Genomic DNA, 18,832 nt, shown 5'->3' with positions numbered 1-18,832 from the left:
TTTAACTTTGTTTTCCAAACGTATTTAATAATGACAGGACAATAAGCCAATAAAGAAGGATTCATAGAAGATATTAGAGACAAACAGGAAATACAAGCTCAAGGCTTCCTGATTTGAGACAGAGTAAGTTTCAGGACATTCAGTGATTAGAACAAATTTTCAGAAATCGGAGCATATGCTGTGGATCTCTTAAAATATAAACTTTATCAGTTTCCTGAAATACTCATAAAAATATATGGTTTGATATAAGCATGTTTAGGAACATTTGAAAAGCCCTTCCTTGTCTGTTTATGAATAGTAAATGGTTCATGTGTCTGTTTGAGAAAGTAGTTTAGAATTGGAAACCAGTGGAGAATGCCATCAGAAAACGTACTTCCTAAGGAAGTAAGCTTCATTTTCTCCAAACTTTTCAGTTTTAGCAATGACAATACCAACATGAACAGTTACATGATTCCAGAAGGAAAGCATGAGCGATAAAAGGACACCCAGGAGTTCGTGGGCCCTTGCAGGGCGAGTGACACAAATGCATCTGGAAGGAAGGAATTATCAGTTGTGTCAAGTGAGAAGAGGACTGTGAATTGCCCTTCAGTTACTATAAGAGGTGATAAAAACTTGACACACATGGGCTGTACAAAGGAATGGGTGGAGAGATTGAAGATACCAAGTGCAGACAAGTCTTTAGATTCGTTTCTGCAAATGTGAATCTTTTACTGATGTTTAGAACTTTTGTATTAAAAACTGAAGAATGTTTACTAACTCTTCATGAAAGCAATCTCTAGTTTCTTAAAATGAGTAGGAATAATAGTTTCTGTGAGAAGCTTTAACAAAAGGAATTGTTATTTAATGAAACCTATAGCATAAAAACACAAGGTGGCCGCCTGTATAATGACTGCACAGATTTTGTAATAACACTGTTGATTTTGGGGAAACAACCTTGAATTTGCAAGAACGTAGGAGGAGTAAGAGGCTACTACTATAGAGCTGGGTGGAAACATGTAAAGAATCCCCTTTGTAGCAAAGAAAACAGCAGTGTTTAACTTAATGGTTATAAAATTTTTCATAAAACGTTTGTTGCTTTTGTTACTGTTGTAGTTTTTCTCTTGATATTTTGACTATGAAGTACTTCCTTAGGAATTTGTATCAAAAATGAAAGAACTAATATTCCTTATTGTGAGCCAGATTTATGTAGGTATTTCTATTGAGAGTGAATGACAATTTCCCAGGAATTATGACAAGTGTTTAAGGGTGGGAAGAGTTATACACATAATCAAATAGATACTATTAAATGGAAAATATCAAATAGAATTGAAAGTATAAAATAAATGTATTTACATTGATCTCCATTTAATATGATTGTTGTTAGAGAACTCTACCTCTCTTAAATTTGATGTACATATGAATCCCTCAATATTAAATCTGATTTAGCAAATCTATCTTGACCATAACTCATTTTATAGTTATTTGTATCAAATTTGGAAAATGGAAAAATTTTAGTTGATGAAATCTCAAGACTTTTAAATAAACTTTCAATCTATTTTCAGCTGTAACTGTCATTGAACTAGAAATTTGTTGGGAAGAATACATAGCAATTAAATTGTTTTTCCCTTAAGAATGTGTTTCCTTAATGTTTGGGCTATTAATAATATTGGCTCTCAAAATATTCTTTACAGTGCTATTTTTGCTTTCTTTTTCACTCTGATTCATAGATTTGTAATCCCTGGAGGCCTTATAACACTGAAAAAGTTTAAAAAGTGATAACATTACAGTGAATTAAACTTTTCCTTGGATGCCATTAACTATTCTGTTAATGCCTCTGTTTATAAGAGGCTGCTAAATAATTAGACTCAAGAAAGGGATTGTGGTAAAATCTTGTTTAGATGGAAGGACTTACCTGAGTGTAAGTTGTATTGCAAATGCATTCGTTTTGCTTACATAATATCACTGCCTTAGGGAAGTAGGGAAGGAATGAAGATAAAAGCTCACCTTTGGTACCCACTGTATATAAAGTACCATTCCATTATTTGGTTGTCATCTCTCATATTACAGTCCAATTCTGTAACTTCTCATCATTGGTCTAACCGTTAAATTTCATGTACTAATAACCCCTGTCCCTATTCTCATGGCATGGCTCACACGATCCATGGTTAAAGCATTATTGAACTACTTGCCGCTCATAGGCAAGTCTGGGGAATTCATGTCTCTAGCCTTTACATATGCTGATCGTTCTGTCCTAAATGTACTGGCCATGATTCCCTCATCAGCACATTTTTCAAGACTAGACTCACTGGAGTCTCACAGTTCTCTTTTCTCTGTCCCTTAGCAACTTATGCTTATCATGATGGTTCTTTGTTTCCAATTATACTTCACTGCTAGTGTGAGACCATTGCAGATATGAAATACCATATCTTGGTGAAACACTAAAATCCTGAATCAAAGCATGCACTCAGCAAATATCTGATGATCAAACAAATGAACAAATAGAATAGAAGATGTGAATGAATAAGCAAATGAATAAATCCCTTAAGGGAGAAATGTCAGGACAGCCAAATCCCAAGTCCTGTTACATAGGAGTGATTTCAATGGTCAAATCCTTGCACAGAGGCCTTTGAATCTATCTGAACCTCTGCACTCCCCATCTGTTAAAGTAGGATTACATTTTCTGCCTCTCTCTGCAGAGGTTTCTTGTGGATAATACATAAAATTTATATGTAAAGATATAAAGTATTATGCAAACATAGGATCTTTTTTCCAATTTCAGAGGCATTGTGAGGCATCCAAAAAAAAATAATAAAATAAAATAATCACATAATCCACAATGGGTTAAATAAGGAAAAGGATTAACAAGAGATCAGATTGAAAGAGGAGTGAGGCTAAAATTCCCTATAGTGTCCTGAGGCCAGAAAAGAAATGAAAACCTTAACCCAGGGATTCTAAACTCTTGGCTACACACAAGAATTACCTGGGGATTTCAAAAATAGTTTTGCCTTAGCTCTAATTTATCTGGCGTGAGGTGGGGCTCAGTCAGCGACACTTTATTTAAAGTTCCCTGAGTGATTCTACATACAGGCAGGATGAGAACCACTGCTGGGTCACAGGAATTGCGGAAATGTTTCTAAGGAGAAAAACTGCATAATACATGAGAGGTTTTAAAAAGATTAATCAGCATGAATAGATATGAGGAAAAGTGAGGGACATGAATTGAGAGATTAAAATGTCTAAGACCATCACAGATGAAGATAACTTTTAAACCTAAACTTTTTTGAAAGCTGGTATCTCTCATTGTGGAGAGATACCAAAGATTGACCTTCATAATTAACAGTGAAGTTGTTCACACAAACTCAGGCACATTCTAAGAATTAATACTGGCAGACCAGTGTTTTACGAATTATACCTAAGTCACTAAGATTATAAACAGAGGTTAAATGCAATCACCATTTGTTTTATTACCCAAAACAAGTTCCTAGAGGAGGTAGGTTTTAAACAGGGTTAAAATGATGTTATTGTAGAGAGGACAGGCATATATTCTTTTTCATGACAAAGGTTTCTAATATAGGCTTAGGTTTCAGAGTCATGCTTTCCTACTCTGCTATATTGCAGAGTCTCTTAAACAAGCAAAAATAAATGAGGTAATTAATAATTGAGATGTTTGAAATGTAATGAAGGATATTTTGAAATTATTTTCAGAATATTTGCTCTTTCTCTGAGTTTAAAATAAAAACATTTAAGCTTTAAAACATGTAATGTGAATATTTTAAAATACGTATAAATATATAAAATATAAAATGGTGGTTTTGAGATTAAAATATACTGACCTTGATTATACTAAACTCTAAAACTCACTTGCTTTTGAAAATGTTTTTGAAAGTAATTTTGTAAGTTTGTTTTTTGGGATGGGGAAAGTAAAATTTCACTGGTGAACCAAAACAGTGGCATTCTACCTTGAAAAATATTATCTCCCCTACTTATGTCATAAAAATCTATACATACCTTTGTAGTCTTATGGGAGAAGAAAGGTTATATGTCAGTGATGAGCCTTTTGGGGAGGCACTACAATGTTTTTTATTAAAGTGGAGACCTTAGAAACCCAATATTATGTTTAATAAATGATCAAGCAGCCATGAAACTAGTAAGAGATTTAGTAAAGAAGGAGGCAAGGATAACAGAAAGTAAATTATATCTTGTTGTCACACAAAACAACTTTTGGAGGAATATGGTAAATAATCATTTTAATATTTTCATGGAGAAAAGCCAAGCCATTCTATGATATCTTTTTTTAAAATTCATATTCATTTATAGGTGAATTATTTTAGTCAACATGTTTTTAAAAATGTTTTGCATTTGCTACAGAAAAAATGTGAAATAATACTTTAAGACCTTTAACTTTTAATTTTTCAGTTTTGTCTGTTTCAAATGTATCATTTATAAAGGACACAGATATGGAAGATATGAAGAATGATCTGAGTAGTAGCCCAACTTTGGGAAAATAAATATTTTTATGTCTCATTTCTCTCATCTGTAACTGGGGATAATAATATCTATGTCACAATTTAATAATATGTGATATATATCAAGCATTTGAATAATACCTCACACAAATAATTACATCATACAAGCTTTAGCTACTAAAATTGTAAGTATAGTAAACAAATATTGCAATAGAAGGAGTAAAATAACTACATCTTAGATTTCTTTAGTTTTAGTGAAAACACAATTTGTTTATCCTGGGACCATTTTTTACCTTTTTGGTACAGGCTCAATATGAATGCATGTACTTACTTGAGGAAGACCCCTGATAGTTCACAGGAACCTCCTTCATTAGAAGCTTAGCAAACCATGTCTCTCAATAGACACTCTTAATATAGAATAGTTTGTCACAATTATTTGGTAATCTCTTTCAGTGTAACTCACACAACAAAAGTAACAATATTCCTGTCACTCCTCAGAAATGTCCCAGCTCTGCGGGTTTCCATATTCAGGAGAATGAAGAAGGCCATTACGAGGTATGCCATAATTCTATGAAGATCATGTTGGTACTGAGCAATTTACATTTTCCTAGTGATTTTAAATACTCTAAGTTAACTTATAAATATGTTCTTTGCTGACCTTCTTTTTTGGTCATATTTTTATATTAGTATCTTTTTAAAACAATTTAAAATAAACTGTTAGAACAAAAGGGAAGAATAACCTTTTTCTCTTCTGGTAATGGTCAAACTATAAAATATAGTTGCTCTTGTCAATGACTGTAAAGTGTTGCTTTTTAGCAATTTTTGGAGACAGTAATGGGCAACTTTCTTTTTAAATATTTTTAATTCATTTTTATTAGTTGAGCTAAAAATGCCCACATCCAATCTTGCAAGATTGACTTGCTTAACCTGCTGTACTCAAGGAAGACAATGATGTTTAATATCAAGAGGTTAAATTGGGGTTTTCATTAATCTTTTATTTTTTAATGACTTTTTCTCAGCTTGATCATTTATTTTCCTGTATATTTGAATTAAAAATAAAAATAGTCATGTTTTTCTTTTTTCTCTTAATGTGTTCATTGTATAATATTCTTTTATTTATTTATTCATTTTTAATTTGGGTAGAGCTATTACAGTACCAATTATTCTAGTATGGCTGAATGTACAAATCTATTATTTTTCATTAAAAATTGTGATAAACACATAGCATGAAATTTACTACTTTAACCATTTTAAGTATATAGTTTAATAGTGCTAAGTATGTTCACACTGTGCAATAAAAGTTCCACATTTTTAATGAGTTGTGCTTTAATAGTTGACTTTAACAGTAATGCACACATACTTGTTTCACCTATTTTCCCCTATAATAGATGTAAAAGATGATGGATTCATAGAGCATATGTATTGGTGTAAATGTATGTGTGTTCTGGTGTGTTTGTGTTTATTCTATTTTCTCATTGAAGCTAGTTTTTTTTTTTTTTCCTCTATTCCCTTAAATGTATTGAAAATGTTTTGATTATTGTTAACAGTACAGTGTTTTTTGCCAACTAAAGGGATATATCATTGTCAAAGCCCCAGGTATAATGTAGGTCAGAGAAACTACTTTGGTTAATAGAAATTCAATTGGACAAGCAACTTCTTTTTGGATATACCATTAACTGAGGTGGACAAAGTGACATTTGGGGAAGCTTATCCCCTAATTCCTTCTCCATGTATTTTCCTTTTTATTTGTGTGGATCTAACTATTTAGCAACATTCTTCTAAACTACAGAATATAGTCTTCTTCCCATTTTACTTTTATTTTCTTTATATTTCTTTCTCCAAAATCTTAATCATTTGACAGTTGAGGGAAGAATTATAATTTTTAACCCTTTGATTGTTCCTCATCACTATGTGTTATGAGTCTAGAACACAGGGATTTGTGCCATTACTCACCCTTATTTCATCCAATAATAACTCAATTACTCTATTGAAGAAATAAATGTTTCATTCATAAACGTTCATGTAAATCTTTAAAGGGCCCATTCAGATATTTAAACCCATTAAAATCCAATTTTAAATTCCTAAGAATTATATCCATTTTTATATCATTTTCATTTCTGCATGTTTTGAGTAAAGAATTGATATCCCCCATAGACCTCTAGGATTTAATCATTAATTGAACACTTTTCTTACTTTTGTGTAGAAAATAAATGAGTTATAATTAAAATAATTTTCTATGAACCAATTTTTTTTTCTTCTCTAGATATTTTATAAGTTCCAAAGCACAGGAACACAGTTTATATAGAGTTTATTTGATTAAATTTTTAAGGAACATTGCCAAGAAAAAATGATACTCAGAATTATGATGTTGATTTATATTATGACTCCAAAAATCAAAGCTGAGAATTTATAACTAAAGGCAATTATGATGTGCAAAGTTGGTTCCTGCACTATGCTGTTATTTTTCTTCATATTGAATACTGAGCTAAGTTTATGTAAACATAAGTATATTCTTAATTTTCAATTTTCTAACAATTATATTTTTCCCTTCTTAATCAACTTAAGTAAAAAAATGGCATATTTGCTCTTAAAAATATTTGTGTCATATCTACTCATTTGTGTCATATCTACAAACTCAAATAAAAATTTGTATAATATCTACTCATTTGTATCATATCTACTCATTAAAGTAAAAAATAATATTTTATGTCAATTCATATTTATTAATCTGAATGAAACTATTAAATTTATACTATGACATTAGATATAAAATAAAACCAAGGCTGATATGACTAGCAAGATTTTAATCACACTTAAATTATCCCTCTTAATTTATATATAACAATTATTATGTACAGAGAGATTTTAATATCAGCTATTGGACAATTTTTATACCAAACACTATTCTAAGCATTCCATATGTATTACAAAATTTCATCTAACCTATTTCTGAGTATAAAACATGTTATGATTTTATGTACCACTAGGGAAAAATGGCTATTAATTAAATGCTGCTGCTGCTGCTAAGTCGCTTCAGTCGTGTCTGACTCTGTGCGACCCCATTGACCACACAGCCCGCCAGGCTCCCCTGTCCCTGGGATTCTCCAGGCAAGAACACTGAGTGGGTTGCCATTTCCTCCTCCAATGCATGAAAGTGAAAAGTTAAAGTGAAGTCACTCAGTCATGTCCAACTCTTAGCGACCCCATGGACTGCAGCCTACCAGGCTCCTGCGTCCATGGGATTTTCCAGGCAAGAGTACTGGAGTGGGGTGCCATTGCCTTCTCTGAATTAAATGCTAATAAATGTTAATTTATGATTTTTTAATGTGTGTCCTCCTTTATATATATATATATATAAATACAGGAAATTTTGATATTAGTATTATTAAAATATAGCTCATTTAATCCTGACAACAATCCCATTAGGTAGGTACTATTATTATCATTACCTTTTTACAGATGTGACCACTGAGACACACAGAGGTTATGTAATTTTTCTCAAAATCACACAAATAGTAATTAATGAAAATGGAGTAAATCAGACCAACAAGATTTTAGAAACTTCAAGGTAATTACCCTGTGGTAATGTCTAAGAAAAAAAAAAATCACAGGATATTTGACTGTTAGGAACCATCACATTTATATATTCATGTTACTGAAGCATAATTTGAAGACTAGAAAGATGGAATAGCTTGCCCTGGGTCACAGAACTAGCTAGAGATAAGCACTAGAATTCGATCCAGATTTTCTGATCTTGGAGTGACCTAATAGCTAACTTCAGCTGCATAAAATTTTTCCAAGCCAAGTGTCAAAGAAAATAGTTCCAAAATTAGATTTCAAGTAAGGTGTGGAATTTAACTAACTGTCATGTTTAAGTTTTATCTTCTTGTCAAGCCTCTGTCATCGTAAACATAGAGCCCCATAATGGTTAAAATAGAGGCCAAAAAAAAAAAAAAAAGAATGTACCTTGTTTTCATGCCATAAATGCATATTACCCTTGCAAAGCATCTTTGATCTATAAATTTTATTGTTATTTCCCTTTATTATACTCAATTCCCTTTTCCCAGTAAACTGCATTAAGCATAAACAGATAGAGCTCTCGGTGTCTATATCCTGCAATCTGTAGGAAAATGTCTCATAGTTATTGGAATTCACACAAGACTGCATCTCAGTATGAGTAGATGCTCCCTGTCACTGTTTTTGATGCTTGAGCTAAAGTATTTTTACAAAATGGTCTAGTGTTCAGTGTATGAATTTTTGAGATAAGACTTTTTTTTTCTTGTAGCAAAGAAATCCAAAAATCAATGTCAGATGAAAATCTTAGCTCTAAGAGTTAGGAAGATTGGTGGTAGAGTTTTAAAATGTGTGAACTTTAGCTGCCAGACTTTGGAAATGTGGCAGCTATCACAAGTGTGAAATTCATGGGTGCAGATGGTTGATTAAGATATCCTAGGATGGACCACTGCTATAAATCTATAGGCCAAGATTGGGAAAAACATCTTGATAAGGGAAATATTTTTGACCCTTTAGGTAAATTTATAACACAAGTTTTGCTGGATTAAGAAGTTTATAGAAGTTAAATATGATTGGTTTCACAAACAACCCAGTGTGTGATTTGATGGAAATATTTAAAAAACAAAACATCAAATGGAAAGTGAGTGGACCATGTGGTAAGAGAACTACAATATATTAAACTATTACCACATCTTACATTTCACATTCATAACCTTAGGACAGTATTCCTCCAGTTCATTTCAGTTCAGTCTCTCAGTCATGTTCAACTCTTTGTGACCACATGAACCGTAGCACGCTAGGCCTCCTTGTCCATAACCAACTCCCAGGGTCCACTCAAACGCATGTGCATTGAGTCAGTGATGCCATCCAACCATCTCATCCTCTGTCATCCCCTTCTCCTCCTGCTCTCAATCTTTCCCAGCATCAGGGTCTTTTCAAATGAGTCAGCTCTTCCCATCAGGTGGCCAAAGTATTGGAATTTCAGCTTCAACATCAGTCCTTCCAATGAACACTCAGGATTGATCTCCTTTAGGATGGACTGGTTGATCTCCTCACAGTCCAAGGGATTCTCAAGTCTTCTCCAACACCACAGTCCAAAAGCATCAGTTCTTCGGTGCTCAGCTTTCTTTATAATCCAACTCTCACATCCATACATGACTACTGGAAAAACAATAGCCTTGACTAAACAGATATTTGTTGACAAAGTATGTCTCTGCTTTTTAATGTGCTGTCTAGGTTGGTAATAGCTTTTCTTCCAAGAAGCAAGCGTCTTTTAATTTCCTGGTTGCAGTCACCATCTGCAGTGATTTTGGAGCCCCAAAATTAAAGTCTGCCACTATTTCCACTGTTTCCCCATCTACTTGCCATGAAGTGATGGGACCAGATGCCATGATCTTAGTTTTCTGAATGTTAAGTTTTAAGCCAACTTTTTCACTCTCCTTTCACTTTCATCAAGAGGCTTTTTAGTTCCTCTTCACTTTCTGCCATAAGGGTCATGTCATCTGCATATCTGAGGTTATTGATATTTCTCCCAGCAATCTTTATTCCAGCTTGTGCTTCATACAGCCAGCATTTTTCAAGATGTATTTGCATATAGGTTAAATAAGCAGAGTGACAGTATACAGCCTTGATGTACTCCTTTTCCTATTTGGAACCAGTCTGTTGTTCCATGTCCAGTTGTAAATGTTTCTTCCTGACCTGCATACAGGTTTTTCCAGGTAATTATTATTTCCCTCCTCATTAAGGTTGAAGTTATGGGTGCACCTTGAGCTTGGGTCACCAAACAGAAGGCACATTGAAAGTTGGGAATACACTGGGCTCAATGTTTCCAATAGAGCTTAAAAATTAACGATACCAAATGGAGTAAGCAAGATGTTAACATTATCTGCTATTTTCAAATAAAAAAGGAAAAATGTAAAGCCTAAACACTTTTGCTTTTGTCTTACCTCAGTACAGTTCAGTTTAGTCACTCAGTCATGTCTGACTCTTTGCCACCCCATGGACTGCAGCACACCAGGCCTCCCTGTCCATCACCAACTCCCAGAGTTTACCCAAAATCATGTCCATTGAATCAGTGATGCCATCCAACCAACTCATCCTCTGTCATCCCCTTCTCCTCCTGCTCTCAATCTTTCCCAGCATCAGGGTCTTTTCTTTTTTATTTTAGTTTTTAACTTTACAATATTGTATTGGTTTTGCCATATATCAACAGAGAAAAAATCAACAAAGCCAAAAGCTGGTTCTTTGAAAGGATAAATAAAATTGACAAACCATTAGCCAGGGACTTTTCAAATGAGTCAGTTCTTTGCATCAGGTGGCCGAAGTATTGGAATTTCAGCTTCAACATCAGTCCTTCCAGTGAACACCCAGGACTGATCTCCTTTAGGATGGACTGTTTGGATCTCCTTGCAGTCCAAGGGACTCTCAAAAGTCTTCTCCATCACCACAGTTCAAAAGCATCAATTCCTCAGCTCCGCTTTCTTTACAGTGCAACTCTGACTACTGGAGAAACCATAGCCTTGACTAGGCAGACATTTATTGACAAAGTAATGTCTCTGCTATACTGTCTAGGTCTTGCTCTTTTCTTTCCTTTTCTCCTTTTGTACGTAACACAATTAACCTTACTCAACTAACTTAATAGATTTAGACTATTAACTTAATAGTCTGAATCTAGTTAAGTAAGATTTAATAAGTGAATTTTAATTTTTTATTGTTGTTGTTCAGTGGTGTCTGACTCTTTGAGACCCCATGGACTGAAGCATGCAAAGCTCCAATGTCCTCCACTGTATCTTGGAGTTTGCTCAAAATCATGTCCACTGAGTCCATGATGCTATTTAACTACCTCATCTTCTGCTGCCCTCTTCTCCTTTTGCCTTCTATCTTTCCCAGCATCAAGGTCTTTTCAATTGAGCTGGCTCCTCTCATCAGGTGCTAAAGTGTTGGAACTTCAGCATTAGTCCTTCCAGTGAATATTCAGGGACTGATTTCCTTTAGGATTGACTGGTTTGATTTCCTTGCAGACCAAGGGACTCTCAAGAGTCTTATCGAACACCACAGTTCAAAAACATCAATTCTTCGGAGCTCAGCCTTCTTTATGGTCCAACTGTCACATCTGTACATGACTACTAGAAAAACCATAGCTTTGATTATATGGCACTTTGTCTTCAAAGTGATGCCTTTGCTTTTTAATATGCCATCTACGGTTGTCATAGCTTTCCTTCCAAGGAGTAAGCATCTTTTAAACTATGGACTTGCATTTTCCTGTTGCTAGCATATTATATAGTCATGTTACCAAGCACATTTAGTTCCAATAACTGTGTCTAGTACTTAGAATAGGTATTATAGCTGATACTAGTTTTTAAATGACAATAATAGGTACCATTTAGTATTTTTTTAATATTATAATATTGGTAAGTAGCAAAGAATATTGCAACTAATAGAGTTTCACTGCTGCTGCTGCTGCTGCTAAGTCACTTCAGTCGTGTCCGACTCTGTGAGACCCCATAGACGGTAGCCCACCAGGCTCCCCCGTCCCTGGGATTCTCCAGGCAAGAACACTGGAGTGGGGTGCCATTTCCTTTCCAATGCATGAAAGTGAAAAGTGAAAGTGAAGTCGCTCAGTCGTATCCGACTCTCAGCGACCCCATGGACTGCAGCCTACCAGGCTCCTCTGTCCCTGGGATTTTCCAGGCAAGAGTACTGGAGTGGGGTGCCATCGCCTTCTCCACTAATGGTACTAAATTCACAACCTGGTTTACTTTTATTTATTCTTTGTAAGAACAGCCTATCCTAAAACTCAAAAAGTAGAAAATATTTAAAGATGTATACATTATATATATATATATATATATATATACACATACACAAGTGTGCATGCATGATAAGTTGCTTCAGTTGCGTCTCTTTGTGACCCTGTGAACTGTTACCTATCAGGCTCCCCTGTCCATGTGGATTCTCCAGGTAAGAATACTGGAGTAGATTGCCATGCCCTCATCCAGGGGATCTTCCTGACCCAGGGACTGAACACATTACTTTTGTTTCATGCATTGGCAGGCAGATTCTTTACTACTAGTACCCCCTGGGAAGCACGTATATACACTTACATGCATACACACACACACATACACACACACATGCACGCACACATCCACACACACACACACATGCACATACACAACCACATACACACACATATATGCATACACACACTACATACATATGCATTTTAGGAATGATTCTTAATAGTAAAAAAATTATATATTCAGTAACATATAGAATTGCTTTCCAAAATGCTGTTAATAATAAAAATGATGAAAAACTATATTACAGTTAGTAATATAGTAAATATTGTAATGTAATAATGTAATACAGTAAAATAATGTAGTACATAATGTAATATAGTGAAAACTATATTACACTCAATATCTTACTATGGGACTTTGCATATCTAATAACTGGTACAGAAAGCATGCTGGATGGCAAGTCTAGGCCACTCACTAAAAAAGGACATAGTCCCTTTTTCTTCCTTTTCTCATGAAGATTCTAAATCTGCACTGGAGCGAAGTAATAAAAAATTACACATCATGGATCACTGTTGGAGTTCAGTTCTCACATGTCCAACTGAGAAAAGTCAAAGTTTTCTACATGCCATTTCATATGAGATTGACTTTGCAAAAAATTCCTAGAAAATAATGGTATCATTACTGACCACCATTCTAAACATTATTTAGGAATCTTTGTAATGACTGGAGAATCCCATGGACAGAGGAACCTGGAGGGCTATAGCCCATAGGGTCACAGAGTCAGACAAGACTGAAGTGACTTAGCACACATGCACATAATAACTGATGGGAAACTCTGCTTTGTATGTATCCATCACATGCAATTTATATTGTATAGATTAAAATTTTCCTTACATAATTCATTAAAAATATTTAAGCCCTCATTAGCTTCTAACTAAGCATATATAGATTTGAAACAAATTACCAAGAATTGAGGGATTTATCTGTTAGCTCAGTTGGTAAAGAATCTGCCTGCAATGCAGGAGACCCTGGTTCGATTCCTGGGTTGGGAAGATCCACTGGAGAAGAGATAGGCTACCTACACCAGTATTCTTGGGTTTCCCCTTGTGGCTCAGCTGGTAAAGAATCTGCCTGCAATGTGGGAGACCTGGATTCGATCCTTGGATTGGGAAGATCCCCTGGAGAAGCGAAAGGCTAACCCACTCCGTTATCCTGGCCTGGAGGTCACCAAGAGTCGGACATAACTGAGTTTCACTTTACTTCACCGAGAATTCAAAGAACGTATAGTACAGTAGTATATACAGACTGTATGCATTTATCTTTAATGCCTGTGTATAATAATATTTTCTGTGAAATGTGAACTGCTCTTATTTCTTACTATTAAATTTATGCTTGAAAAAATTTTAAAGGTATTAGAGATATAAGTAAATACAATAATACATATAATTGACCAAACCTGTACTACCTATCTGTGCATTCTAATGTGGATTGATTTAATTTTTTAAATGAGGCCATGAATGCATTCCCTGAGAAATAGACAATTCCTTCTTTTCTTGTCCACTAGCATGATATTGATATTATTCTTCAAAGAAGAAACAAATTATTCATCTTCCCCTTGTAGGTCTTTACCATAATCATGATGAAACCAATCCATGAGTCATAAATTAATCCTTCTTTCTTTCCTTTCTCTTTGTTTGTCTCCCTCCTTCTCTTCTTCCCTCTCTCTTTACTTCCAAAGTATTTATCTGGCAAATATAACAAAGGCACAGTTATGTTATATGCTAAGTATATCATGCTGAGCACATGAATGTGATTCTTTGTGTCTTATACATTACAGTCTAGGGAATATATTTGTATTCAGTAGGTTACCATGAATTATAAGCAATACTAAATATATTCAAGATTAAAGAAATCATGTAGCAGGAGCAATTTAAACTAGTAGATGTAAAATATAACATTAACATAATACTTGAGGGAGTCTGCCAGGTGAAAAATCAGGAATAGTGTAATGTGTGGTGATGGAAAAATGAAAATATTTCTCAAGCAGTCTGCATGTGTGAAGGCCCAATGTTAGAAGACAAGAAAAGTTTGAGAAAAGTTCCACGGATTAATTCTCTTATTTTCCTGACTCCACTATTAAGATCTCATCCTGATTTGAAATTCAGGAGGATAGTAGCTACCAAACTTCACATTCTTAATCAGTGTAGTATCAATGTACATTTTTAGTTAATAAGAACAATATTGGCTGTATACTATTTCCCAGTGTATTTTCAAAATAGTTGGCTTTAAAACTGCTAGAGACTTTATTTTGAAATCAGATATGTATATTTACATATATTCTTAGAGATCTGGATTTTTTAAACAAAGTTTATGTGTAATATCCATGTATATACAATAGATGAATATATATATGTAATTATTATATATAATAAATCTGATGTAGGATTACATTTATATATGGGCATGTAAATCAGATTTTATATGCAATAATTAATAGCCCCTTATTATTAAAGAAAGGACACATTAGTATATTCCAGAGGCTAACTAAATATACTTGAACACTGTTGGTGGCCTAATACATTTTCTCCACTGGAAATTTATGGAGACATTTTCAGCTGGGTTCCTTGTATTCCAGTAACAGGTATAAATCAGTTATCAAATTTTCCACCAGCTCAATATTTTTTTCAATTACTTAACCCTGTATAAAGGATGAATATCACTTTCTTTTATTTTTTATTAAATACATTCTGCCAATTCCTTCTTCACCAGAGAGGAAGTGGGCTCGGTTTTATTCACAGGAAGAGCTGCTTTTGACAGATTTGCTGATGGTGTCAGCAGCGGTCGCAGGCTTGACGGACAGCACTAAACCTTGCTGTGGCCCAGCTCCTGTTAATTAGTTGTTTGAAGACACTCTGTGTGCCGCAGGCCTAGGCGTATCGGCCAGGCATCTTTGCCATTCAGAATGACAGCTGTGATGCAGCTGTTCATGGAGAGAATGAAGTGTACAAAGAGAGAGGGGAAGAGCCTTTCAAACAAATGACAACCATAGTAGCTTTCCACTGAAGGGGCCTGCAGATATAACAAAACAACCAAAATGTACAATATAAAAGGTATAACTCAACATCTGTTGGATCAGACTGGGAGCCACACATAAAATGACAATAAATGACATCAGACTGTGAGAATGAAAGAAAGATACAGCTGCCTTATAGTACATTTAAATCAACTGAAGTTGTATGTTCTTGTGATTAATGCAGGTCAACATTTGTTTATAGGAGTAACAGAGATACCTGGAGATGTCAGAAGGCTCTGCATATTTCTGGATATCTATGGCCTCGTAGGCTGCGGTCCATGGGGCTGCTGAGAGTCGGACACGGCTGAGCGACTTCACTTTCACTTTTCACTTTCATGCATTGGAGAAGGAAATGGCAACCCACTCCAGTGTTCTTGCCTGGAGAATCCCAGGGACGGGGGAGCCTGGTGGGCTGCCCTCTATGGGTTTGCAAACAGTTAGACATGACTGAAGCAACTTAGCAGTAGCAGCAGCAGCAGCAGCATGCCTGCCAGAAATCCCCATATTTAACTCCTATAGAGTGAAAGTGAAGTCGCTCAGTCGTATCCAACTGCAAACCCATGGACTGTAGTCTACCAGGTTCTACCGTCCATGAGATTTTCCAGGCAAGAATACTGGAGTGGGTTGCCATGTTAAGTATCTCAGGATATTAAGACATATTGAGAGGAGTAACAGTAAAACAAACATATGAGAGTGGAGAATATAAATGAAAATGATAAAAAATAAGTGATAGCTTATTTTTAGAAAAGAGTACTTATATTGAATTAATAGTGAATAAAATTTATTTCATTCACTATTGATTATTAATTGTGAAATCACTTTTCAACTAGTGTTGCAAGGATTTGGAAATCTAATAGTCAACATATCTATGTTTAGAAGTGCACATCAACTAATTACATAAATATTTTTCATAAAACTATTTCATATTATATAAACCTCATTCGTGTTGGAGAAGACTCTTGAGAGTCCCTTGGACTGCAAGGAGATCCAACCACTCTATCCTAAAGGAGATCAATCCTGGGTGTTCATTGGAAGGACTGATGCTGAAGCTGAAACTCCAATACTTTGGCCACCTCATGCGAAGAGTTGACTCATGGGAAAATACTCTGATGCTGGGAGGGATTGGGGGCAGGAGGAGAAGGGGACAGCAGAGGATGAGATGGCTGGATGGCATCACCAACTCGGACATGAGTTTGAGTGAACTCCAGGAGTTGGTGATGGACAGGGAGGCCTGGCGTGCTGTGATTCATGGGGTCGCAAAGAGTCAGACACGACTGAGCGACTGAACTGAACTGAACTGCAACCTCATTCTAATTTCCATACATCCACCAAGAATAATGATTTTTGTAAAAGATGGCTAATATTTTTTAAAACAAGCTTAATTGTATGTATACATTATAGGATTTACAAATATGCTCTAAATCATGATGTAAGTTTAATAAATTATGGTAATCAGAGATATTTCAAACTCAAAATGAATTTATGGTTTTACTGGATTTATATATTTATATTTTATAAATATTAATATTATACTCTAGGAAGTGAAACTATTAGTTGCAGAGTCATTTCCCATTCTTTGAGGCCCCATGGACTGTAGCCTGCCAGGCTCCTCTGTCCATGGGATTCTCCAGGCCAGAATACTGGGGTGTTTGCCATGCCCTTCTCCAGGGGATCTTCCTGACCTAGAGATCAAACCCACATCTCTTATGTCTCCTGCATGGGCAGACAGGTTCTTTACCACTACTCCCACCTGGGAAGCCTAAAAGGCTGTGTTGTTCAGTTGCCAAGTTTTGTACCATGTTTTGCGAGCCCATGGATTGCAGCACACCATGCTTCCCTGTCCCTCACCATCTCCTGGAGTTTGCCCAAGTTCATATCCATTGAGTCGGTGATACCATCCAAACATCTCATCCTCTGTCACCCTCTTCTCCTTCTGCCTTCAATCTTCCCCAGACAGAGTATCTTTGCCAATGAATCAAGAATCTAGATCTATAGGTTGTTCTCTTAGCCACTGCTCTAATGCTCTGACAAAGATTGGGTATCTGGACAATCCACATTTGAGTTCGGCACCCAGACTCATAGAATAATCCAACATTCTTTCACCTCATCATCTATCTCTCCCAAATCCCAATCTTAGGTCAGAATATATTGATGTGTGTCTCTTGGATCATTGTCCTATTAAATGTCCCTTGTAAAAAGAATGGGTAAGATGAATGAGTTTAAAAAGTTCCCCTCTCAATAATTCCTCTTGTGATTTATAGTAGGATTAATGCATAAATGCACTTAACCAAATTAAACTAGATGAATCTATATTTATTTAACCTGTTCACTAGGGAAATAATTTGACTATAAAATCATACACAAAGAAAGCTATCAATATTATTTTTCATGTAACTCATTTTGATAAATACTGGCTTAAATCATAAATGATACTATATGCTCAAATTGATTTTCTGATGTTAAAATCAAGACTCTTGAAATTTAAGTACTTCCATTTTTTAAACAATATGCATATAAAACAAAAAATGTGATGTCAAAAGTGTACCTGTGTGTGTGCATAGTTTACACACTTGGTATCAAAAATGTAAGAATGCCTTTTAGGAATTCTCCCTTGCTTTTTGGACAAAAATCTTTAACGAAATATGTCTAGCATATTTTTCAAATGAACATCCATTCAAAAACAAAATCTTGAAGGGTATTTTACTGAGATTATTTTTTATTGTGTTTATAATTGTTGCTTATTCTAATGTGTCTTTTTTGTTGTTGTTGTTAAGGAGATGTTTGTGTCTTATCAGAAGTGTGATGATTTTTTTCCATTTCTGCTAATAGTTTTTAAAAGTAAAAATAAAATAAAATTATGTCCTTAGTTTCTGTTTTACAAATGAGTAAAGCCTCAACTCACCAATATGTTGAAATGATTAATTAGTTTGTTCTCCTTGCAGTCCAAGGAACTCTCAAGAGTCTTCTCCAACACCACAGTTCAAAAGCATCAATTCTCTGGCACTCAGCTTTGTTTATAGTCCTGCCCTCACATCCATACATGACTACTGGAAAAACCATAGCTTTGACTAGGTGGACCTTTGTCAGCAAAAGGATGTCTCTGCTTTTTAATATATTGCTTAGATTTGTCAGATCTTCTCTTCCAAGGAGCAAGTGTCTTTTAATTTCATGACTCCATTTACCATCTGCAGTGATTTTGGAGCCCAAGAAAAAAAAAGTCTGTAACTGTTTCCATTGTTTCCCCATCTATTTGTCATGAATTGATGGGACCCGATGCC

General features: G+C 35.0%; 1 protein-coding gene across 6 annotated transcripts in view; it reads left to right on the top strand.

Annotated features, from left to right (window-relative positions):
• The window catches only part of PCDH9 (protocadherin 9), a 1,136,570-nt gene that overhangs the window by 411,887 nt on the left and 705,851 nt on the right, over positions 1-18,832 (top strand). For 2 of the 6 annotated variants that reach the window (XM_027557660.1, XM_027557657.1), the window contains exon 3: positions 4,944-5,000. The exons of 2 other annotated variants lie outside the window; for them this stretch is intronic. In XM_027557660.1, the coding sequence (XP_027413461.1) occupies positions 4,944-5,000 (57 nt within the window). Of the gene's footprint in view, positions 1-4,898; positions 5,001-18,832 lie in introns of all 6 variants that reach the window. 2 more of the 6 variants (XM_027557659.1, XM_027557656.1) reach the window with 1 other exon arrangement.

Source organism: Bos indicus x Bos taurus, chromosome 12, assembly GCF_003369695.1.
Source record: "Bos indicus x Bos taurus breed Angus x Brahman F1 hybrid chromosome 12, Bos_hybrid_MaternalHap_v2.0, whole genome shotgun sequence".
Taxonomy (NCBI): Eukaryota; Metazoa; Chordata; class Mammalia; order Artiodactyla; family Bovidae; genus Bos; species Bos indicus x Bos taurus.
The sequence above is the reverse complement of the archived record's forward strand: the minus strand, read 5'-3'. Positions and strand labels throughout refer to the sequence as shown.